The sequence below is a fragment of the Lycium barbarum genome, chromosome 9, assembly GCF_019175385.1.
Source record: "Lycium barbarum isolate Lr01 chromosome 9, ASM1917538v2, whole genome shotgun sequence".
Taxonomy (NCBI): Eukaryota; Viridiplantae; Streptophyta; class Magnoliopsida; order Solanales; family Solanaceae; genus Lycium; species Lycium barbarum.
The window spans coordinates 12,816,132-12,842,603 of NC_083345.1; the positions used below are offsets into that span (position 1 = coordinate 12,816,132).

Below are 26,472 nucleotides of genomic sequence, written 5' to 3' on the forward strand. Positions count from 1 at the left end.
TTTTAAAGGAAACGACACCTATGTGTTTACTATTTAGACTCTTGGACTCAAATTTGAAAACTGTATTAGAGCCTGTTTGGATGGGCTTATGCCTATAAGCTGAAAACAGCTTATAAGCCAAAAAAAATAAGTTAGACTAGCTTATAAGCTAAAAAAATAAGTTGGGTAGTTTAACTTATTTTTTTTGGCTTATAAGCTGTTTTCAGCTTATAAGCTGCTTTAGATAAGCTAAGTCAAATGGGCCTAATTATTTTTTTGAGCTTATTTTAAGCACAAAATGACTTTAAGCTGACCAGCCAAACATTCAAAAAAACTGAAAACAGCTTATAAGCAACTTATAAGCCAATCCAAACAGGCTCTTAGTCAAATTTGATGTGTCACACTAAAGAGTACTAAATATCAATTGAATTTATGTCATTTTCCACTATGATACGTTTTGACTAAAAATATTGGGTCATTTGCAAGATTAGCCTTCAGAGGCACTGGTCTTTAATTTTTGTCCTCAAACTGGTGGTCTTTAGTTTTTACCCTTAGCTTAATACTATGAGATTTGACGTTCAAATCCCAATTCAATCAAAGAAACAAATCGCAAAGCAGAGGTTTATAGCAAAGTTAGGCCTCATGCAAAATTCTACCTGCAGGTAGAGTTTTGCATTCAAAATTCTGCCTGAGGTAAAGTTTTACATGCAAAATCCTGCCTTGGGGATTCAAACCTCTGTATTGCAATTTTTTTTTTTATTATTGAGCTAGGATTCGAATCCAGAACCATTAGGCAAAGGCCAAAAATTAAAGACCACCAATTTGAGGGATAAAAAATTAAAGACCAGTCTTTTGAAGAGCAATCTATGTATATGTAGTTGTCTTTAAATAGTAATTATATATATTTATATATATATATATATATATATATATATATATATATAGAGTATATGTTATGTTTAAAACATGATTAATATAACATTGTAATTTGTGCTCCGTATCTAAAATTTTATTATATTAATGTTTGCTACGAATACAAAATCGGCAAATTTATTAATATTTTTTAAAAGAGAAGACTTGTTGTAGAAATTGATTTTCTATCTAAACGAAGAAATACTATTTTTTAATTGTTGGTAAATATTCTCGGTTTAGCTCATTTTACTTGTCATGTTGTCTTTTGCATTAAATTCTATCTTATTTTAAAATATAAATATTTTAAGTATATTTAGTGAACATAATAACTTGATTTTGTCAATATGGGATACTATGTTCAAAACACGATTAATATAACATTGTAGTTTGTGCTTCGTATTTAGAACTTTATTATATTAGTGTTTGCTACGAATACGCATGGTGTTTAATATGGGGCCCACATTTTTTTTTTAACATTGTTTATTTTTTAAATGTGGGATTCACTTTTTTTTTTTCAATATTGCTTGATTTTGTTAATATGGGGTCTACTTTTTTTTTCCCGTGAGTTTGGATGTGGTGGGTTTCACTTTTTTTTTTAATACTGGATGGTGTTTAATATGGGGCCCACAATGTGGGATTCATTTTTTTTTTTTTATAGATTGCTTGATTTTGTCAATGTGGGATACTATGTTCAAAACACGATTAATATAACATTGTAATTTGTGCTCTGTATTTAAAACTTTATTATATTAGTGTTTGCTACGAATACGGACGGTGTTTAATATGGGGCCCACAATTTCTTTTTTTTAATATTGCTTGATTTTGTTAATATGGGGTTCACTTTTTTTTTCCCGTGAGTTTGGATGTGGTGGGTTCCACTTTTTTTTAATACTCGATGGTGTTTAATATGGGACCCCACATTTTTTTTTAATATTAGTTGTTGTTTAATATATATAGGGCCCACAAATATTTTTTACAAATTTTTTTTAATGGGCCTGTTTAATATGGGGCCCATTTTTTTTTTATATATATATTATGTTCAAAACACGATTGATATAACATTGTAATTTGTGCTCCGTATCTAAAATTTTATTATATTAGTGTTTGCTAAGAATACAAAGTCTGCACTTTTTTTTTTTGACATTGTTTATTTTTTTAATATGGGATTCATTTTTGTTTTATATATATATTGCTTGATTTTGTCAATATGGGATACTATGTTCAAAACACGATTAATATAACATTGTAGTTTGTGCTCCGTATTTAAAACTTTATTATATTAGTGTTTGCTACGAATACGCACGGTATTTAATATGGGGCCCACAATTTTTTTTAACATTGTTTGTTTTTTTAATATGGGATTCACTTTTTTTTTTAATATTATTTGATTTTGTTAATATGGGGTTCACTTCTTTTTTTCCCGTGAGTTTAGATGTGGTGGGTTCCACCTTTTTTTTTTAATATTGGATGGTGTTTAATATGGGGCCTATATTTTTTTTAATATTAGTTGTTGTTTAATATATATGGGGCCCACAATTTATTTATTTTACAATTTTTTTTTATGGCCTGTTTAATATGGGGCACGATTGATATAACATTGTAATTTGTGCTCCGTATGTAAAACTTTATTATATTAGTGTTTGCTACGAATACGCATGGTGTTTAATATGGGGCCCACTTTTTTTTTTTTAACATTGTTTGTTTTTTAAATATGAAATTCACTTTTTTTTTTATAATACTGATTGGTATTTAATATGGAGCCCACAATTTTTTAAATATTAATTTTTATTTAATATATATGAGATCCACAATTTATTTATTTTTATAATTTTTTTTTTTTAGGATCTATTTAATATAGGGCTCAAATTATTATTTTTTTAATGGGGCCCATCAACAGACGACGAAGAGGGACGACCAAACTCCCTCTTCTAAGTAGTATACTAGATGTGATATGCCCGTGCAAGCACGGGCCCAACACAGGTCTTTAAATCGAAAAGTTTGGTTCAAATCCAAGCAACAACGTAACTTTCATTAACAGGTTCTGGAAACTCATGTCAATTAACTCCCAATTATATAGTTATGAAAGAAGACAACACTAACACATTACGTACAATCATTCTAGTAATATTGTAAGTAAATGGATGAATCTGCAAAGCCTGAAGTAGATTTATCTTCTACCAGTCCAAATCATCTTCAATTTCAACCCAGACTTTGGCTTTGGTTTCCAGGTGTGGTTTCTAAAATTTCTCTGCTACCAATCCAGTTTAGCGGTAGCGTCTGTTGCATTTCGGACAAAATACCATACCCACAGGCCCAGCCGAACCAAGCCTCCCACAGGCCACAAGCAATAAACAGGTAGATCCTCAGACTGAGTTCTGTGAAACTTTATCATAAACAATGATTGTCTCGCATTAAAAGATGATCAGTTGAACAGGAGCTGCAACACCTTCGGAATTAAACCTACACAAAATGTACATCATCTTAGAGTAAGTTCAGTTTCTCCTTTAATCGTGGGTCTTTCTTAGCTAAACTATCCAGCATTTTTATATTTTTGAATTAACAGTGATATGAGCAACTGCATTACAGTTATCACTGGTACCAACTGCGTATTGATGCGGTCATTATCATTTATCACTACCTAAGACTAATATCCAATGCAATATATCTAATCTGAAATGCATGAATTGGTGGAACTTACCAAGACCTGAATGAGAAGATGTAACAGGGATCTCGCAAAGAAGATTTTGTTTCATTGTAGCAACTGTAGATTTATGGCCAGTACCACCATAATGAATCTTATAACAGGAGCTGCTGATGTTAAAATGGAACATCTTAACATTCTGTGTAGATGCATTGCATGCACATTATGTCGTGGATAATAAGGTGTCAAGGTAGAGCAAGTTCCATGTCGACCGCAGTGATATAATTTTCTCTTCCCATATGGAAGAGAGTCATTACAACTCATTTAAAAAGAAACCTACAGACAATAAAAGCAGGAGATTGTTAATAATTATTACAATCAGTGTTTTATTCAGATTTTAGTGATCTGAAGAAGGCACTTTTTGGCTAACCTTCCTTTCATGACCAGAACTAAAAATTTTGGTACAACATTTGGGCAAATGGCTTAATGAAAATCATGAAAAGTTTGCATTTTTATTTGCACGTGACATATTAGATTTATACAAATACATTCGTGCAAGTAAAAGATAAAATGAACCTGGATTTAACCATGTTCTTAACCAGTAAGTACATCTGTGGTAGATAGAGCTTTCAAGGGATTGTCATCGTGAGCAGAGCTCAAAGACATGAAATGATGTGAACGCATCTTGCTTGACAGTGGCTGAGGTACCCTAATACAAAAGCAAATCCTTTTAGCCTAATATATGAAAAATTACAAAGAGTATAATAATCCAATTCATTATTACCTCAGAATAACAACATTATAGAAAGATAATCTTATTTTGTCCAATCTACATAATAACAAAGGGTTTTCTAAGGAGACGTTAACTTCCAAGGTCATAACTTACCCTATTTAGCCTAGACTTTAGCCTAGAATCTATCCGACTTCCTTATTTATTCTTATATTAAAAGGATAATTATAATTATTCATAAGCTTTGTACTTCTGAGTTTCTAGGTTACAAAATTAGAAACTCATAAGTTACTTTTTAGCAATTAGCAGTTTTCTCTCTTGCCAGGCTAAGAGATATTTTCACAGCGTACATAGTAAATAGAAAATTTAAGTCAACGAAAGTCATGTGGTATATAAAGCCAACAACAGGGAAAAGGTTATAAACCATGTACGCTATCAAATACTCAATTTAGCTGCAAATACATGGAGCTAAAAATTTGTAGAACTTCTAAAATGTTGCATGGAATCTGTCTCCAAAAGGCAGAGAAGAAAAGTTCCAATCTTCTTGGATCATTAGTCTTTGTAAGACCTCATATGTGAGGGCAGGCCACAACAACTTGGCATGAATCCTCTTTGTCTATCCAAGATTCTTCGTTTCCTATAAAATCGGTTCTTTCTTGTCATCCCAGTTTTCAAGCTAAGGTGACCTGCAATTCAGGTTCAGATTAAGGAAACAATGCACACGGGCCCAACACAGGTTCAGAAAAAGGTTACTTTTTTCTGTAAATTGAACCAGAACAACAAATGGTTGTTGCTACTCTTTTAAACCAAAGAAAACTAAAACCAAAAAACATTATATAGTACCCTAATGAAGCCGTGAATAGGTAGGCTTCTTACTCAAGGTAAGTTTATTACTTTAAACCCTTTAGGCTAAGCTCTTTTTTGGTTCTCTATCGTATATTAATTTCTGCGTATTCGGGATTCATCACAATCAATTTGAAGCTACTCCTCTTTCATGAATTAAATCACAAATCCTAAAATACCACTTGAGCGAAGAAAAGAAACCCTTTTCCCTTCGGCAGAAAATATCACAAAAGGAACAAATTAATGACGAAAAAGAAAAATAATAACCATAGAGCCCCGAAACTGGAAACTTTGAGGAGAAACTGAAGAAGATTAGAGGAAAACTCAAAATTGCTAACCTAAGCTAATCTAGTACTCTAGAAAAATGGCGATATCTACAGAGAGACCTATTATTCTCGTATTTGTTGCAGCCTGGAAAATGTACCTGCGTTTTTTTCAGCATATTCTTAAATTGTGAAGTTAGCTTTATAGTATTTTATTAAGTTACAAAAGCTAAAAGTCCCACATTTCTTGTTCGAAACTTGACAATATAAATTTAGCAGCAGTCTAAACAATTACCATGCTCAACAGTAACACCGACTACATGAAACAATTGTAATACCGTGCACTAATCCAGCCTTGAGTTGATTTTTTGTTTCAATTTTGCTGCTTTGTGGGCACTTTTAATTGTCAAGTTAAATGCTGCAGCCTTCTTAGTCTTCCCTACCCTTGCTCTTTCCTACCCATTTCTCTTACACATATTATCAAACACCTTGTACTTAAATCCCCAAAAACTCTAGTTTCTACTTTTTAGAAGACGATGCTCAAATTAGAGGAGTTCAAAAATTAAAACCTGATATCTGAAAATTGCAGCAATAAAATAGCTTCAACTACTATCAACGACAAAGGCAAAATATTTCATCATACAGCAACGCCTCATTCTAAGCCAACAGAAGGTTAAAATAAATTAAACTCTCCTATAATTTCTTTCTGTATATTCCTGTACTGTTATATCATATTTAATTCACTCAATTATAAAAAACAATGGCTACATAAAAAACACAATCCCACATTTGAAATCTAACACTAAAGATCAAAATCCGCTACACATCCAGAGAATGGTAAAAAAAAAAATCTTGCAATCCTTTTTTGGACTCATATCTTGGTAATAATCAAAACTTTATGAAACCACAGAACTAAATCCATCAAATGCCCAAATACATTGACAAATGTGAAGTTATGTATTCTGAGTGAAATTGAACATAATAAATAAACCCAAGAATCAGCAAGCGGGAAAACTAAAAGGAGAAATTTAAAACTGATCCAAATTTTTACTTTATTAGAAGAGTCAAAGCGAAAGATAAAATTGGAGACGAACGGAGAAGAGTTCAAAAACAAATACCTGAAAATTGCAGCAACGGTCTGAGATACAGATAGATTTATTTTTATTTTTGATATATAGCTTGTTGATTTGCTAATAGAGATTATAGCTTGTGCTGATAGAGATTTGGTGATAAAGATATGGTGGTAGATATTTTGTTGATAGAGATAGTAGATTTGAGAAGGCTCTGGAAAAAAAGAAAAGGGCATGTGAAGAGGTCAGAGCCTTCAGGATTTTTTTGCTCAATAAAGTAAATACAAAATGTCATAATTGCCCCTAGACGGACGACGATTCAATTGTTTCACTCATGCTTCTATATTAGTAGAAATATAAAATAATAAAATCAAGTAATACCAATTGCTCCTTTGAATCACTGATCAAAAAATTTAGTTACACGTATCTCGACTCACATAATTGCACCTACCCGCAACAGGTTATTAAGATTTATTGTTGTTATTATATTTAATTTATATAGGGGCCATCCTTTTAAGATTGTCTTCTTGGTCAAAGAGCTTTTACTAGTAAGGATGCGAAAGCAAAAAACTTTGTGCGGATAACGTTTTCTTCTCAGCCCTCTCCTCACCAAAGGCCGAGAGAGAGACTGCATTCTTTTCTTTGGGTCATTGATTACCCTTCAAACTTCAAAGGCACTGGTCTTTAATCTCTTCCCCTCAAATTAATAGTCTTTAATTTTTATCCTTCGCTATAAATTCTTTGGTTTCGGGTTCAAATCCCCGCTAAGTTAAAAAGTTTAAAAAAAAATCGCAAGGTAAAATTTGGATTGGCAAGAAAAAGTTTTGCATGCAAAACTCTACCTCAAGTAGAATTTCAAATTTCTACCTTCAGGTAGAGTTTTGCATTCAAAACTCTGCCTGAGGGAGTGTTTTGCATGCAAAATATTACCTTGCGAATCCAAACATCTGCCTTGCCAAATTCCTGCTTCTTTTTTTTTTTTTTTTTTAACTGAGCTGAGATTCGAACCCAGAACTTTAGGATATTAGGCGAAGGGTAAAAATTAAAGACCAGTGCCTTTGAAGGGCAATCCGCACAAAAAAAAAATGCTTTTCTTTTCAGTAGCTCTTTTAGATTTTCAAAAATAGTGATGTGTGTGCTCACAGGTATATGCGTGAGCGCACACATAACTCTTCGAAGAGTTTGAAGTATGACATTCGAAATGATATGACTAAAATCAAACGTAAAAGTGGGGTGAAATCTTTTTTGGCCAATGAAAACATGATTAGAAATAACTTTAACATTATTGAATTTTGTTTTTAAGCGTTGGACATGCTAAGCAGAAGACAAACAGTGATGATTTTTACATATGTGAAACCTGTATGCTGATCCAACACTTCAATTATTAATAAGGATTGTGATAAATTACCCTTTTGCATATGGAATATTTGCGCTTTTAGTTACTCAAATATCGATAAATTTTTATTTTTGTCCTTGTAATATGTCAAAAAACACATTTAACTTTCAATTAACTGAGCTATGCACTTTTAATTATTTTGCTTGTGAATCTTCACATATTTAATGAATTATTGACAATTGCATCATTAATTACTCATATATCATGTTTAATTAGTTAATCCATTTGAGATATTAATGTAACTCGAAATATAATTGAAGGTTAAAATAGTCGAAATCTATATATAATATAAAGTTAGGTAATGTGGCACCTCTCTATGGCCAAGAAACCTATTTATCTTTTTTCTCCTTATTTTGGTATTTTTTCTTTTTATTCCTCTCATTCAATCTATTTAATAACCAACAATATTTCTACTAAAGAAATAATCTGGAAAACGTTACCAATCATCAATTAATCTCTACTAACTAAATGGAGTAATAAAGAAAAATTAAGCCACACAGCAGCGTTATCAAGCATCAATTGAAGAAAGAAGCTCAAAGAGTCGTTTGGTTTACATTAGGACATTTTTTTTTTGTTAATACATCAGGAAGTTAAAGCCCACGTAGCATGATTTTTAACAAAAACAAATTCTTCCCATTTATCTGGAAATGGAAAGACTCCATTCAATAATGGAATTGAAGGGGTTTTACCATTAACCCCCTGTTTGGATGGTGGTTTCCCGTGGTTCATTAATGTATGGTTTTCTAGGAAATCATGTTTGTTTCCATTGTTCTTAAAATTATGTGGTATGGTGTTGTAAACCCGTGATTCATTCCATGGTTATATAACCATGAAAAGTCTCAATTTTTGAAACCACGGATTTGGTGGTTTTTCCGTGGATAGGTATTTCATTTCTCCATTATACCCTCCACCCTCCACCATCCACCCCACCCCCACCCTACCACTCACCCCCACCCCGCCCCACGCTACCACTCACCCACACTCACCCCCCGTCACTCACCCTAACCCCACCCCCTATCACCCACCCCACCCCACCCCACCCCACCCCTAACTACCCCACTCTTCTGCCACCCACCCCCACCACCCCAACCACCACCCACTACCCCTCACCACCCCACAACAACTCACCCCCACCCTCATCCCACACTACCCACCCCTACCCACTACCCCTCACCACCACCCAACCCCCCAACCCCACAACCACTCACCCCCACCCTACTACCCACTACCCCCACTCTCATCTCACAATCACCCACCTCACACCACCCACCCTCCCCCACCCACTACCTACTTATTTTTTAAAGTTCCTATTTTATTCTTTACCTAAGTTTTATTAATATATATAAATTATTTCTAATTAAGAGTTAAGGGTATTTTAGTAAACTTACAAGTTATTATACAGTACCATACAGTCAAACCAAACAATACAAATGTTATTAAACCACAACAAACGATACAATCTATCCAAACATTGTATTCATTAATACAGTATAATATAATACAACATCATACTGTACATTAATGAACCACGGGAAACAACCATCCAAACAGAGGGTTAACATTGGACGCCTCTATATGACTATATATACAGAGACACACAACATTATCCTTCAGCTTCCTTTATATGGTTATAAGTGGATTTCAAGCCTTTTTGTTTTTAGTTAAATGCTTTTACGTGTAGATATTTCTATTTCTTCCATTAAAAATATAATAATGATAACCTTTTGTTTTCTTATAGGCGCAAGATATGGATATATTAAATATTTATGCTGGCGTCTTTGAATTCAGCAGTTCACACAACTCATATGCTACAATAACGTAAGACACTTCATCAAATGTCGAGGCGTTATGTGCAAGTGCAGTGTAAGAAATTGCTGCTCCAAAACCTATCAATAGTTTTATTATTTCTTTATTAAATTCTTAATATCTATTTATGTTTACTAATTCTAAGGTTTCAAACTTTTCTCCTCCACCTGTAATTGTTTATTTGTTAGATTTATTAACATATTTTTTAGGTTTATTTAGTTAGTATGTTTAAGTAATAACCACTTGCCAGTTTGTGGAAGTAGATTAAGAAACGGAAATCAGCCAACATAGCAACTACTTTTATGTGTTTTTTTTTTGTTGTTGTTGTTATTGTTGTTGTTGTTGTTGTTGTTATTATGTATTTTTGTGAGTTTTACAGAAAGGTATGTGTTTTTGGTGCTTTTGAGTAAAACAGAAGTTATATGTAATGTGATTTACATTGTATCTCGGGATGAATTTCTATTTTTCTGCTCTACTTTAATGAGTTCTTAAGTTATGCCTAAAGTAGGGCAATATGCATTGCACATAAAAGTGGTGGGGATTTCTGTCCACGGAATTTCGAGAACATATTTCAATTCGAAGAACATTTTGATATTTGAAAATGCTCTCAATCAGTCATTTGTTAATGTTGGGAGAAGTGGTAAAAGAGAATTCATAAAATTCAATTTGTTTTGTCATTGGCTCTATTTGCGACTAAACAAGGAGAAATGTAAAAGCACCAGAATTTATTTCTTAAAAAGAAAAAAATCAAACTAGATACTTATATATGCATATTTTAAATGTACAAATGTAAATTCTTAAATTTTGTTAAACATATGTACATAAAAGAATCAATTGTGGTCTATAGCTAATAGCATAAAGGTATGGCATAGTTCTTTGCCAAAGATTCCTCTTTTTGGACTTCTTTCGCTCATTTTCTTCGTTCATTCAATTCACTCTAAGGTATTTATATTTATCATTTTTTCCTTTATGCTTTTATCCCCTTTTTTTCCTACTAATTTTATCTTCCTTTTGGAAGGAATGATGAAGATATTTTTTCGGTTAATTACATTTGATGCATGTAACAGTTTTGGAAACTGGAAAGCGAAAGGGCCTTCAACTTAATTACAGAACCTATAGAGGTCTTTCATTATTAAATCGTGAACACAATTATATGTACACATACTCACCATTTAGAAACTAAATTGTTGGCTTACTACTGTTCAGTTAATCATATCTCTTGAGTTAGGTTAGTGTTTGCTTTCGTATATCCTTTTACTAAATTTATTTTTTTCTTCACCACAAAGCTTTTATTGTTTTCCAGCAATTTTTCCACAACCATCTCAGTTATTATTAAGTGGAAGTAGGTTTTGGTAGAGAATGTACATTTATTTGAAGCTTCTACATAGCGTCATGTTATTTTTATTTTACCAGTACCAAAGTTTTTGTACGTGCCCTTTTGAAACAAACATTTTTTTTCCATTGTTGCTAAATTATTTATAATATATGGGTATTAATTTCAACATTGCTATATTGAAATTAATATTGTTCTTTTGTGTTTCACAGATTTTTTGCATGGAAATTGTCAGTGCCTAAAGGCAAACATATGAATACTTTTTATTAAAAGTAGAATTAAGGAAACAGGAGATGAAATAAAGATGAAAGATTGACGTGGATGATCACAGGGGAGGATTTACATTGTCCCGAGGGGTGTCACGTGACACTGCTTCGTCGAAATATTTTACTAGATATACATATATAAGTATTAAATAAAATGAAAATAGAAGTAAAATTAATAAACGGACACTACTGGACTACAAAGCTGCTCGCTGGCCTAGCGATAAGGCATTGCAATGCAATTCTGTGTGTCAGGTCGCGTGTTCGAACCCCAAAGCTTTTTAATCGTTCTTATCATTATCATTTAAAATTCTAACAGAACTATCACTGCCAGTTCTAAATTCCTAACATTATTTAGTGGTTAATGTTAACTTCTTTTTTCAATTAGAATATAACTAATTATAAAATAACATTGCTAGCTGCCCACTTTTCAAAGATATTTGTCAGTTTCTTCTCGTCTATCAGTTGTTCCCAGTTCTACATTCCTAACATTATTTAGTGGTTAATGTTAACTTCTTTTTTCAATTAGAATATAACTAATTATAAAATAACATTGCTAGCTGCCCACTTTTCAAAGATATTTGTCAGTTTCTTCTCGTCTATCAGTTGTTCCCAGTTCTACATTCCTAACATTATTTAGTGGTTAATGTTAACTTCTTTTTTCAATTAGAATATAACTAATTATAAAATAACATTGCTAGCTGCCCACTTTTCAAAGATATTTGTCAGTTTCTTCTCGTCTATCAGTTGTTCCCAGTTCTAAATTCCTAACATTATTTAGTGGTTAATGTTAACTTCTTTTTTCAATTAGAATATAACTAATTATAAAATAACATTGCTAGCTGCCCACTTTTCAAAGATATTTGTCAGTTTCTTCTCGTCTATCAGTTGTTCCCAGTTCTACATTCCTAACATTATTTAGTGGTTAATGTTAACTTCTTTTTTCAATTAGAATATAACTAATTATAAAATAACATTGCTAGCTGCCCACTTTTCAAAGATATTTGTCAGTTTCTTCTCGTCTATCAGTTGTTCCTGCCAGTTCTAAATTCCTAACATTATTTAGTGGTTAATGTTAACTTCTTTTTTCAATTAGAATATAACTAATTATAAAATAACATTGCTAGCTGCCCACTTTTCAAAGATATTTGTCAGTTTCTTCTCGTTTCTGTTCATCGGCATCCAGATTTGACATTAAGGCTCCGTTTGGACATGGTTTGAAACTATGTTTGGACATGCAATTTAAATATTTTAAGGAGTATTTTCTCTTATAGACATAAAAACCTCATAAGTTGTGAAAACTATCAAAACATTTTCAATTCTTATACAATCTTACCAAATGAGCAATTCATAGTAAAATTAATATGCTAATTCTTAACAACCGGCTCAAAATTAATACTAGAAGACCTTTCTAAAAATAAAACATCAATTGATCAAATTTTAGACAATAAATAAAATTAAACTATGGGTCTTTTTTTACAAAATTAAAAGGTTGGTAGACATAAATAAAATTTGGTGGAAGTTAATGGGATTGGTAAATGATTGATGGGGGTAATTGTTAAAAATATCTACCAACTTATGATTTTTTTTTTACAAAATTTAAACTTATGAGTTAAATTTTATATTTTAAAAAATTGAAACCATGCGTAAAAACGCATGTCCAAACACTGGTTTGAAACCATGGTTTCAAAACTCATGGCCAAACGCCTACTAAGTTGTTCGGTGCCTTATATAGAAAAATAAACATTTAGGTGCCGTTTGGCCATAAAAATTATTCACTTTTTTCCGATTTTTTTTTCCACTTTTTTCACTTTTGGGCGTTTGGCCATAAATATTCCGAATACAACTTGAAGTTTTATTCCGAAATATCAAAAACTCAAAAAACTTATTTTTTTAAAAAAAATCACTTTTTTACAACTGCATTTCACCAAAAACTACAATTTCAAAAACTATAGCCAAACACAACTCCAACTTCAAAAATTCTCAAAAAAGTGAATTTGTTTTTGGTATTTATGGCCAAATGGCACCTTAGTAATGTTTCTAACGAGACTATTATGGATACCTTTCACAAGATAAAATCTCGTAGAGGAGAATTGTAATAAATGTACTTGAAATGAGTTTTAGTAATATGATTTGAGTTTTTTTTTTTTTTTTTTTTTTTTTAATATGATATCATTACAGTGATTTATTCAATTGCTCACTCTTTTACATGGTGACACCGCTTATAAAATATTCTGCGTACGCCATTGGATGATCATATGCATATGTACCCACATTTTTATTTAAAATCAAATGATATAATCATATATTTTGAGCCTCTTCCCATTGAAAAGGAGTGTTGGTATTGAGAGCGCAATAGTTAACACATTAATTAAACGGTCATCACAGATATGATCGTTAATGAGTAAATATTTACCCACACCTTGTGTTTATACCTAACTAAATAATTAATTTTAAGAATCGGCAATTCAAAGTGACATTCATATGATCACTTAACCATAGTTAAGTGTGAAGAAGTGTATACGCAAGACATATATCCGACATTCACTGAATTGGGGCAAACACCGGGGGTGTGTGTGTGTATGTGTGTGTTTATGCATGAAGATTAAAACAAATCACATTCTTAATAGCTTAAAATTCTAAACAATACTGTAAAAGATTACTATTGTAAGAGAATCCGTTTAACTTCTCAAATTATAACAAACTGACAAAATTATTTCGTAAATTTACTAATAATTTTAATAACCGCGCGAAGCACAGATAAGTACACTAGTTATGAATAATAAGGGATCGTTTGGTTGTTGGTTAGGAAGTGACTATTCATGTATTTAAAAGTGACTATTCATATATTAAATCCTACATAACTTGTACCATGTTTGGTAGCATATTTTGCTATGTATAAAATTCAACACACAAAATACGATGTTTGGTTAGCAATTTAGAGTCTCATAACTAACGCATATATAAGTTATGAGGGAATCTATGTATTATTTTATATGTGATAGAAGATGAAATAACTAATACATGAGTAATCAAACCCTGCATAACTAATACTTGTATAACTAATTCTTACATTACTAATAACTGCATAAATCTATCAAGTAACCAAGCGACCCTTAAAGTTAAAGGTGTAGAAATGCAATTAGAGTATATGTCTAAAATGTCCATAGTAAACTAGTTTTTAAAAATGCCACATATAATAAACCTTCTAATTCAAAATGCAATTGATAATAATCATCTGATAAACTGCAAAAAAAAAAAATGTTGATTAGTCTTGTATTATTGAGTATCCATGTTTAATATGTTTTAATTAGAGATAGGAGTGGAACGACTCACCAACTATTCAACCCTATACTAAAAAGGGGTAGGATGCCAAATGAGTGGAGGAAGAGTCCATGGTTCCAATTTATAAGAACAAATTAGATATTCAAAAGTGTTCTAACTATCGTGACCCTAAACTTATGAGCCATACAATGAAAATAGAATGTGGACTTAGAAACACAACAAGAGTGAAAGAGAATCAATTTAGATTTATTTCAGGTAGATCTACTGCAGAGGCTATATACTTACTAAGAAGATGGATGAAAATATATCGCAAAAAGAAGAAAGTCCTATACATGATATTCATTGATCTAGAAAAAGAATATGATAGAGAATCACAGAAGTTCAATTCCTTTGGTGGGCGATGAAGAAGAAAGAAATTCTTATTTATATATAGATGTCATAAAGGAAATGTATGAAGAAGTCGTTATTAGCGTAAAAACAATGATAGGCGACACATAAGAATTTTCCATAACACTTGGTTTATACGAGGTACATCGAGTCCCTACTTCTTTATTATAGTTATGGACGAGCTAACCAACACAATATAAGAAAAGGTCTCGTGGCGTGTGATATCTGCTGATGATATTGTGTTAAGTGACGAAACTATTGAAGGTGTCAACCAAAAGCTTGAACTATGGAGATGCACGTTAGAGAGTAAGAATTTTTGGATAAGTAGAAATAAGATTGAATACATGCATTACTGGTTTAGTTAGCATGTGAGGAGAAAGTTGAGGTGAGATTAGATGGGATTGCAGTGTCAAAATGCAAAAAATCTAGATATCTAGTCTCGATCGTTGTTTCGAGAGAATAGAATGATAGCTGAAGATGTTACTTATAAGATTAAAATAGGATGGTTGAAATAGAGAAGTACTATCAGGGTGTTATGTGATGGAAGGATACCTACCAAAGTGAAAGGTAAGATCTATAGAACAACTATAAGATCAACTATATTACTCTCTCTGGATCAAAAAAAGAGTTCACTTAGCCATTTGCACACCCCTTAAGAAAATACTAACTTCAAGACAAAAGTAGGTAATTTGACTAAACTACCCTTAATTAAATAGACATTGAGATTTGATCATATAACACTTAATAGGGGCAAATATGGAAAAATAAGGTTAATTCTTTCTTGATTTGCTAAGTGAACTCTTTTTTTGATCTGTCGGGAGTATATGATAGTGGATGTTGGGCTGCTAAAGTCCAACATATCCACAAGATGAGTGTTACATAGATGTGGATGTGCAGTCATACTAGATTAGATAAGATTAGAAAAGACCACATTCGCCATAACGTGCAAGTAACATATATTGAGGATAAAATATAAGAAGATCGCTTGGGATGGTTTGAACATGTTCTGAGTTGATCTATAAATGCACCGGTCGATAGGTGTGAAATTATGGTAAGTGAAGGTGTTAAAAAGAACGGGGTAGACCTAAAATTACATGAAAAGAAGTGATCTCAAACCTGCAAATATATGCTTGGTATGAATATAAATTTAGCCAAAGATAGAACATAATGAATGAAAAAGATCATGCTAATTTTGGGCTAAGAATAATATGATTACTGTACTTTTCTAGTTCCCTCAATTCTTTAACATCTATATTTTCCAAGTAAGATAGAAGGAAGTTTTTAAACTAAACTTCATTTTCTATTTTTCTCCTGTTTCTAGGCAAATGCATTATAAGTAAAGGTGGCAACCGGTTGGAACCGGAACCGGTTATGGAACCGGTTAAGGAACCGGCCGGTTCCGGTTTAACCGGTTCCGGTTTACCGGTTTTAAACCTCAAACCGGAACCGGTCCGGTTTGGAGTGGTTAAAATCTATTTTTTTTTGTTTTTTGTATTATATATATATATTATAGTATTTATTTGTTTATTGTAGCTATATTTTCATATGTTATACAACTTTATAATTAAAGTTTAAATATTTACTGACTAACAGCCTAACAACAAGTCAGCAATACAGAATAGTGCTTTTCGTATACATATATATGTATAACTTACATATACTTATATATATGTATAACTTAATATATATACTATATATACTTATATATATATATGTATAACTTATTATATATACTATATATATATATATATATATATATGTATAACTTAATATATATACTATATATACATATCTACTATATCTACTATATATACTTAATATATATGTACTATATACTATATACTATATATACATATCTACTATATATACTATATATACTTAATATATATGTACTATATACTCTATATACTTATATATATGTATAACTTAATATATATACTATATATACTTAATATATATGTACTATATACTCTATATACTTATATATATGTATAACTTAATATATATACTATATATATGTACTATATACTATATACTATATATACATATCTACTATATATACTATATATACTTAATATATATACTATATATATAGTATATATGTGTATAACTTAATATATATACTATATATATACTATATATACATATCTACTATATATACTATATATACTTAATATATATACTATATATATAGTATATATGTGTATAACTTAATATATATACTATATATATACTATATATACTTACTTATATACTTTAGTTTTTTTTTTTTTTTTTAAATTTTTTACCGGTTTAACCGGTCCGGTTCCGGTTTTACCGGTTTAACCGGTTCCGGTTTCCAAAATATTGGAACCGGACCGGTAAACCATTAAACAGTTAACCGGAACCGGTTAACCGGTTCTACCGGTTCCGGTTCCGGTTCCGGTTTAACCGGTAAGGCCAAACCGGTTACCACCTTTAATTATAAGCTTATCCAACTTGTAATGGAAGGCTAACGAGTCGTCCCCCTAACGCCACTACTACTTGTAACAACTATCTCAGTCCTGTTTTACCTACAAAAAGAAAGGCTAATTAGAAGCTACATATTTACCTCATTACTTCAGAGAACATAAATTGCTAATGTTCACATTGAAACCTCTAAAGAAAGCATATGAAAAATAGACTATGGAAACCTCTAAAGAAAGCATATGAAAAATAGACTATGGAAACCTCTAAAGAAAGCATATGAAAAATAGACTATGGAATTTGAACAAATATATATTGGGGAAAATTGGGACTAACCTTAATGGAAACCTCTAAAGAAAGCATATGAAAAATAGACTACGGAATTTGAACAAATATATGTTAGTTGGAAAATTGGGACTAATCTTAACAAAAAATCATATACTATATGAATCGTGTTAATGTCTAAAGAATCGAAACATTAAAAAAAAAAGTATAAAAACTCCTATCAAAAAAGGTGATAAGCATTTTGCACCCCCACAGGCACAGCCCATAGTACATAGTTATTTTTCAACTTATATTTCAAGATACTGGAATTGACTGGTAATTTCGTAAATGTTTTATGTCTAGTTTGGCTTTCTATTAAGCATTCTTCAAGTAATAGCTAGTCAATGACGAATCTTGGTACAGGAGAGAGAGAATATTTTAGACTATAATGCAAAGCTGGAGTAGGAATTTTATTAGTAGCACAAAATTAAAGGGCAAATAGTTAAACAAATTTGATATTTTTTTCTTTGAATATTCTAAATGTTACTACGATAATGGGTATTAGTAGAATGTGTCGAATAACTTCGAAATTCGTAATCATAAACTGGCACATAAGATAATTAAGTCGAGGGAAAAAATATTAATATATACAATTAAATAGTGTAGTTCGAATATCAAATTTCCAATATTTAAATTTAACTAAGTTTCATGACTAAATTCTAAATTTGATATTAATATGACTAAACTCATACGTGAAAAATAGTAAAAGTTCAAGCTAGCCTACCATTTTATGTACTCATATAACTTAACATTTCTTCACAGTTAGGGAAATAGTGTTCCTTAACATGTGTGATTCCCATTTACAAACAATTCTCATACATCTCTCTAATTAAGAAAATGCATGCAGGAGAGTTAAACTGAACCCTCACCACATGCAATCGGAACCCAAACACAAAAATTAATTCCAATTTATAGAACTTCCCGGGTTCCGCTACGAGTATATATAACAATTCTGTTAGAGAATTCGAATTCACATTTCAAACACAATTCAAATTCTCTTTGAAAATGCTTGCATTCAAGTAATAATCTAAAGTTCATATTTCATTATGTTTCTAAATTGTGATTATTATTCTAATGTGTTGATTGATTTCAAATTTTCAGACCTGAAGAACAGTTACAGCTAGTTGAACGTGAAGAAATCGATGATGAAGAAGACTTATTTGAAGCTATTGATAAACGTAATTTCAATTTCTCATTTTCTTCAAAATTTTATTGTAGCATTGTTTAAATTCAAAAAAAAAAATCATTATATTTTACAGTGTGATTTGTAGTATCTGTTAGTTTATGCTCTGAATTAGTTCGTAGTATCATTTTTCATACTTATTTGAAGCTATTGATAAACGCAATAATCATTTTCTATTCTCTTGCGAATTTCTTATTATAATTCTCTGAATTAGTTCTTATTGTCTCAATTTATACTTATTCAAAGCTATTCATAAACGTAATACAGTATCATTTTCTTCAAAATTTAATCGTAGCATTGTTTAAATTCGAAATTTCACTATCCTTTACTGTATTGTTTGTATTTGTTAGTTGATGAATTATATAGCCCTGATAAGCTCAATACACTAAGCTGTTAAAAATCAACAGTAACTTTGTTGAGCTTCGAAATTCATGCTAGTTTACTGTAAATAATCTGGATTTTATTTTCTGTGATACATTATGTTTTTGTCTGGAGTAGAAACAGTACAGATCGTTAATGTATATATAGTTGCTCTTTTTTTCTTCTAATTCAACCGTAGCATTGTTAAAACTTCAAAAATTTCATTATCCGTGATTTGTGTTTGTTAGTTGATGGCTCTGAATTAGTTCTTAGTATCATTTATACTTATTCGAAGTTGTTGATAAACGTAATAGTATCATTTTCTTTTCTGTTTCGAAATTCTTGTTATAATCTCTGTTTGAATATCAAATATAAATTCATGTAGTAAAGTACTGTTGAACTTCCTTTAAAGATTAACAGTCTAATTAAGCGAAGTTTGGGTTATTTATGCAGTGATAACTCATGGAATCAATGCTGGGGATGTGAAGAAGCTGCAGGACGCAGGTATCTACACCTGCAATGGCTTGATGATGCACACAAAAAAGGTGAAACGAAAAAACAATTCGTGTTATTATTATTATTCAGAAAGTGCTACTTTGTACTTTGTTTTTTTCGCTCTCTCTTTCTAATAAGTATCAAAACTGTCTTGTTTAATTTCCAGAACTTGACTGGGATCAAAGGGTTATCCGAGGCAAAAGTTGACAAGATATGTGAAGCAGCTGAGAAGATAGTGGTTAGAGATTTATATTTTGATAGTCATATTTCTGTTGTCATCTGTTTCTGCTGCTACTAACTTTGTTTATTTTGGTAATCCTTGCAGAACTTCGGCTATATTACTGGGAGTGATGCTCTGCTCAAAGTATACATTTTCTCTTTCCTTTTCGTTTTATGCATTTAGTTGGATTGGTTCTATGATGCGTTAGTAATCCATTGAAGTAATGATGAGGCTCGTATGGAAGAAAAACACTGGTTTTGTTTTCCTTGCCATCCACTTTCATTCTTCTGCTTGTGTGGCATTTTAGATAGTGCAAAGTCCTATTTATGCCTTATATAAAAACATACCTGAATAGTTAATACTACATGTTTGTTACAGAGGAAGCAAGTAGTTCGCATTACAACTGGAAGTCAGGCACTGGATGAACTCTTAGGAGGTAAACTTTTTGGTCCTATATGATTGAATCCTGAATGCTTCTTCTTTATACAGAAACTTCTCCTGATTCTGATTGTTCCTTTTTTTTTTTTTTCTCTGTGAACTTTTGAAGGAGGGATAGAAACTTCAGCAATCACTGAAGCTTTTGGTGAATTCAGGTACAAATCAACTGACTATTGTTTTAGCTTTGCAGTAGAAACATTAGTAGAGTATTCATCTAACTCTCTGCTGAATGAACCAACTTATGTAGATCGGGAAAGACACAACTTGCTCATACTCTATGTGTCTCTACTCAGGTTCACTTCTGATCTTAATCAGAAGCAATGAAATATCTTGACCATCTAGATTACTCCATATCTTTCATATGCTTTAACACTTTCATGGTATCATCCAGAATTTGACAAGATTGTCAATTCATTTGTCTGATTTATTGCAGCTTCCTACCAGTATGAAGGGAGGGAATGGAAAGGTGGCTTACATTGACACTGAGGGAACATTGTATCCTTGCTAATAATTCCTTACTCATATAGCTTGAGAATTCAAACAAGCACCTATTAGTCTCTTCATGAAGTAACAGCTACAGAAACTCAAGAGAATGCTTCCCTTCCATTTTATCCTTTTTCCTCAACTAAGTGTACTATAGTCGTCCAGATCGTGTTGTGCCCATTGCTGAAAGATTTGGAATGGACGCAGGAGCAGTTCTTGACAATGTAAAACATCTTTTATACCCTCATTTAATGATCTACTGCTCTTTACTGATTTCTCAGCTGATTTTCTTATCATTCCTTTTTTTTTTCTTCTTATCACGTGAATTCACCAGATCATTTATGCTCGTGCATATACGTATGAACATCAATACAACCTGCTTCTTGGTCTGGCAGCAAAGATGGCTGAAGAGCCTTTCAGACTTCTGGTGAAAGCCACAACTTCCGGTTTATCTGAATAAGACCATTACTGATGGCATTTGTTCATATATTGAAATTTACTTGCAGATTGTTGACTCTGTGATTGCTTTATTTCGAGTGGATTTCACTGGAAGAGGAGAGCTTGCAGATCGTCAGGTACAACTAAATACAGAGCATGATTTTTGATTTTTAAGTTCCAATATCTTGATATTTGTCTGTGTTAAGAAGGGCCTGCAATCACCTGTTCTGATACACTTTCTTTTGAATGCCTATGCCTTGTCATTTCCAGCAAAAGCTGGCTCAGATGCTGTCCCGACTGATAAAGATAGCTGAGGAATTTAATGTTGCTGTGTACATGACCAATCAAGGTAGGCAGTCCAACCTTGCACAGCTATACAAAGTGTTGATATGCTTAAAGTTAAAGCTGAAGGAATAAGTGCATAGACACAGTGTTACTTCTTAAGTGTCGATGTAAATGGATTTGACTCCAAAGTTTCCTGTTTAATACTCCTTCCATGGCACTACCCAAACAGTTAAACAGTCTTTTATGTTTGCTGTATATTGATTGTCTTTCTCTACTTTGAAACTCTACGCATGCTAACACAAGTACTTGGATTGGTGAATGCAGTTATAGCTGATCCAGGAGGTGGTGTGTTTATATCAGATCCAAAGAAACCAGCAGGAGGTCATGTCCTTGCTCATGCAGCAACTATAAGACTAATGTTCAGGAAAGGCAAAGGAGAACAGCGTGTCTGCAAGGTGTATGACGCACCAAATCTTCCAGAGGCTGAAGCAATATCCTTCTCTTATTATATCAGTTTTTCTATCACAGTTTACTGTGATTATAATTTACAGTTAAAAAGAAAACCCGCCCTATATATCTGTGATTGGTGCATCACTTTCCACTGAGTCGAGATTAGTGTCGTGTTAAACTAGATATTTCAGTTATTTATTTTCCTTGACGAATACACGTTTTTCAGATAACACCTGGAGGAATTGCAGATGCGAAGGACTGAAGATCAGCTAGGACTTGCAACAGAGAGCTGCCTATGTTAACTTTCTGCTTTCATATTTTGATGCTTACTTTTTAATGTCAGCTACAAATATATTAGCATAGCATGAATAAGTTTGTAAGCCAATGTTTTCTTACACTTATCATGGTTCGTGTGCAGTGTTGTCACTATTATAGTTAGTTTCTTGCTCCTAGAAGATCACAATCTTAAGAGTCTAGTTGTCTTGTATTATCACAGACGATTCACAAAATGTAGACATGCAATAGCAATAATAGACACATGCTTCTGTTGGCGGTCTTGGCTAGCAAGTTTTTAGTCCTAATACTTCATTCGATCATTATGTTCACAAAATCTCAAGTTGTCTTCTGATTTCAAAAGGTTCAAAATCTAACCACCAACCATTTTGACAAGGGAAGTTATGTAGCCAGAGCTACTTTCCAACCAAAGCTCATTGTGTATATAGTGCTTACTTTTGCTTTTTGCAATTATGAAAATTGTTCTTGACATGGCACTACCTTTTAAGAAACAACTGGCTCTTTTGCCTTCAACAAGCCCACCTCGTGGGTATACAACCTCAATGCACAAGGAACCAGATACCTGTCTATTGATGTTTCTTATTAGCAAGAACATTTACCAGCCAGCATGCATATGAAACGTGCTAATATTAACTATAACACCATCTGAAAATATGGAAAATGCAAGGGTAAAGGAAAATGGAAGCACCAAATAAGCATACAAGATAAGCAAAGCCCCTGTATCAAAGACATTGTTATTTAAAGTAGGCGTCTTCCAGCCAAGAAAATGGCCTAATTCAGCGTACGACATAGAGAATCACATGCATTGGTAGTCTCATATGAAATATCTTTCCTCACTTTTTAACATTTCTCTACAAATCCATAAAGCTCATTGCAATAGAGAAGTTATCAACGAGTTGATAAAGAGTTGGCAATAACAGATAGAAGGCCAACTAATAATGAAGCCTTCATGGTGAAGAAAACAGCAGTCAGCTTAGTAGTGTTGGGACCAGTTAGCAGCACTCCCCACTCTGGGCATGCCTGACTCCACCTTCTTAGACTCTGAGTCCACCTTAAAGTTTGCACCGCACACCTCGCCTGAGCTGTCCACCCTAGGTACTGGTTTCAACTCGTTACGTGGGTGCTCATAACTCCTCAAGCCACCAGAAGATGTGAAAAAGCATCCTGAAGCATCAAACAAGACAATACGACACATTGAGTATTCTGTCTGATTTAAAAATAAACTATAAGAGATTGAGCATCTTGAAAGAGAAAGAAAACAATACACACAAAACATACTGTTAAAGAATTAAATCCGAAAATGCTACATAAGGGTGAATGGGAAAACCCAAATTTCGCGGAATTGATAGGGTGTGAGAAGCATATGAATCATATAAACTAAATCCACAGATAATATGTCATATAACAACCTGAATTTATGAATCCCATCCCATGATTTATTTATGTATAGGCATCTTGCCACGCCCATGTGACCTACCACTCTCCCTGATTTTATTTTTACCCTCTTGTTCATCCACAGAGAAGGAAATAAAAGTCATACAAAGAGAACTATATGCACAAATAGAAGAGGTCTCGATGGATCTGACAAACATCAATTCATTTGATTATATTGGTGATCATCAAAAACTGTATATTGATTATCTATTTTCCATACGGGCTTAGACTGCAAAGAGCACATTTTCCAATTTCAATCATCCTATGGATGAGCTTCACCCTCGTTCCCTTTTTTAACAGAAGTTCTTTTACTTATTACCAATCCAAAAAGAATAAATATATACTATGTATAATCTATAAGTTCCAGGACCTTTCCCTTCAAAGCAAGAAATTCATGTGCATTACCTTTGGGAAATGGTGCAAAGGATTTCCCACAGCCTTGCTTCACAATGTCAGCATCATCTGAGAGAACTAGGTGGCCTTCGGCATCAGTACCCCAGAAGAAAGGCACGTTGCCATCAGCATCCTATAACAATGGAACTTGTACGTTTAAGCCAAGATCGAGAACATTACAGATAAGTCAAGATCGAGATAGGATGATATAAAGAACACTTACAGAAGCTAGAAAAGTTGACTTCGAAGAGCTATCATAAAGAACGAAAGCAAACTTTCCATGAATATCCTTCACAACTTGATCTGGAGGATAAGGACCTCTATCTCTCAAAGTCCTGTAAGCCTCAATAACAATGATCACTTCGTTTGCTGTCTTGTTTAATCCATACTGTTGCTTAAGATGTGCTACATTCTCGATGTGGCCTTGAAACATGCAGAAAATGTCATCCACAACAGCGAACAACCTATAAGAAGCAGAGCATTGACAATATTAGTGTGCGATCGTCCAATTAACATAATCTGTTTTACAAGTTCGTATCATCACATGCATATGGCGAAGCAAAAACGCTTAATGAAGGTGCTAGCCTGTTTTAGGTCACACAAAGTTCCTCTTTCTTATCTCCCCCCAAAAAAAAAAGTCAGTAAGGAAATATGCTTCTTGACAAGAATGTTTCTGCATTTTGTTTAAGCTTCTTCAAGGTTTTCCATCTAAAATGAAGGTATTTATTCTAACAGGAAAACACATCCTTTCATAACATTACAAGGCCCAACACCAGCCTCAACAACCTTTAGTTGTGGCTTTTATTCTGCTGCCAGAAACATCATCAACCTCACCTTCAGCGTTTAACTTACAAATTTCAAGATTGCACTTGTAAAAGTTATATACATATTGGTTGGATAACATTACAACCAATAAGAAGTTTGACAGTCTACTAGAATAGCATTATTGTGACAAAATGTGATTTGGTTAAAATAAATAAACCTAAATTTCCGAAAACCAAAAAAAAAAAAAACTTTAATCTTGACATAATCGCAAGAGATTTTAAACAAATTAGTCACCATATTAGACCAAGCAACTGGTTGATGATTATGACATTAAAAAAATAAAAAAAAAGAAGGAAGAAAGATTAAACAACAGAAAAATTAGTATCAAACTAAGCCCCAAAACCCCATCATTGGATCCAACCAAAACCGACAAAAACATAGATAACAAGTCCAGAATAAACAAAATTTGTAGCTTATGTCCAGACTTTCACATTTCAATTCCAAGATCCACCATAAAGTAAAAAAGAATCAAGAACTTCCTGAAAAGATCACAGATCAGATCAACAAAAGAACACAAACACAACTGTTGACCATATATAAAAATAAAAAATAAAAAAAGATCGTTGTTGACCAATAGTTATTATCTGAGAAAGCCAGCCACTTTCTTTGTTAAAGAAAATTAGACTCAACAAGAACTGTGACCATGTGAGAAATTAACTCTTTAATCAATCAATCAAATCAACCAAAAGCTTTAATGTCAAATACTGTAGTTATAATAGACTACATGAATCTATATCTATATAGTAGATCTCATTATCCAAACATAACAACAAGAATAACTGGCACAAATTTCAGATCAAGAAACAAAACAAAATGGGGTCAGTAGATTTAAGAAATAATGAATTAGAACCTGGGAAGAAGAGGGTTTTGGCGTTCAGAAGAGTAAGCCAATAAACCAGCAGAACCAAGATTGATAGTGACTGAACCTGAATGTGCTGAAGAGAAACGTTGTGCCAAGAAACCATCTTTCATAGCACAAACAGCACTCTCATTGTTTGGACTTTGTAGTGCTTCTGGGGATTTAGCCACTGATTTCTCAAATACTGCTAACATTTTTTCAGATGATTTGATTCAGTGATTTGCTTTGTTTTCTGAGATGAGAAAAGTGGTTCTGAAAATGTTGGTGATGATCAATAGGGGTTGAAATAGTTTGCACTTTCAGTGGACAAGATCTTTTCTTTTCTTGAATTGCCACAATTGCCCTTGCTTCACAAAAACAGACAATAATTTAATAATGATAGATAGTCTAAATATTTGTAAATTAGGAGCCTGTGGGCTTATGGTTTTTAGATTATTTTTATTGTTTTGACTTAAAAATAAGTGTTTAAAAATATTTTTTAATTTTATTCAAATACTTTAAAAGTGCTCAAAAACTATTTTGATTTAAAAACACTTATAATAAGTCAATCCAAACAAGCTCAAAGAAGGGAATTCTCCTTTTTCCTTTTTTTTTTTTTTTAATTATTATTACATAGCGGGTAAGGAAAGGAAATTTAA

At 32.4% G+C, this 26,472-nt stretch overlaps 2 protein-coding genes and 1 long non-coding RNA gene across 4 annotated transcripts; 1 reads left to right on the forward strand and 2 right to left on the reverse strand.

The window, feature by feature from the left end:
* Positions 1 to 2,899: 2,899 nt before the first annotated feature.
* Positions 2,900 to 6,701, reverse strand: LOC132610181 (uncharacterized). 2 transcript variants are annotated; one of them, XR_009571046.1, is made up of 5 exons: positions 6,487 to 6,692; positions 4,687 to 4,948; positions 4,109 to 4,241; positions 3,590 to 3,868; positions 2,900 to 3,351 (listed from the first exon to the last, which is right to left on the reverse strand). It is a non-coding gene; the product is annotated as an uncharacterized LOC132610181 (long non-coding RNA). The 2 variants fall into 2 exon arrangements; XR_009571045.1 differs by having other exon boundaries at positions 4,109 to 4,948; positions 6,487 to 6,701.
* Positions 6,702 to 18,564: 11,863 nt separating this feature from the next.
* LOC132609170 (meiotic recombination protein DMC1 homolog) lies at positions 18,565 to 22,580 on the forward strand. The gene is made up of 15 exons (XM_060323034.1): positions 18,565 to 18,696; positions 18,779 to 18,855; positions 19,674 to 19,765; positions 19,882 to 19,953; positions 20,041 to 20,079; positions 20,314 to 20,371; positions 20,483 to 20,528; positions 20,621 to 20,666; positions 20,807 to 20,868; positions 21,014 to 21,080; positions 21,191 to 21,283; positions 21,363 to 21,431; positions 21,565 to 21,643; positions 21,904 to 22,070; positions 22,247 to 22,580. The coding sequence occupies exons 1-15, from the start codon at positions 18,683 to 18,685 to the stop codon at positions 22,289 to 22,291; spliced, it is 1,026 nt and encodes a 341-aa protein (XP_060179017.1). The 5' UTR covers positions 18,565 to 18,682; the 3' UTR covers positions 22,292 to 22,580.
* Positions 22,581 to 23,028: 448 nt separating this feature from the next.
* LOC132609173 (stem-specific protein TSJT1-like) lies at positions 23,029 to 26,116 on the reverse strand. Its single transcript, XM_060323035.1, has 4 exons — positions 25,826 to 26,116; positions 24,374 to 24,614; positions 24,163 to 24,283; positions 23,029 to 23,487 (listed from the first exon to the last, which is right to left on the reverse strand). The coding sequence occupies exons 1-4, from the start codon at positions 26,026 to 26,028 to the stop codon at positions 23,297 to 23,299; spliced, it is 756 nt and encodes a 251-aa protein (XP_060179018.1). The 5' UTR covers positions 26,029 to 26,116; the 3' UTR covers positions 23,029 to 23,296.
* Between the last annotated feature and the right edge of the window lie 356 nt (positions 26,117 to 26,472).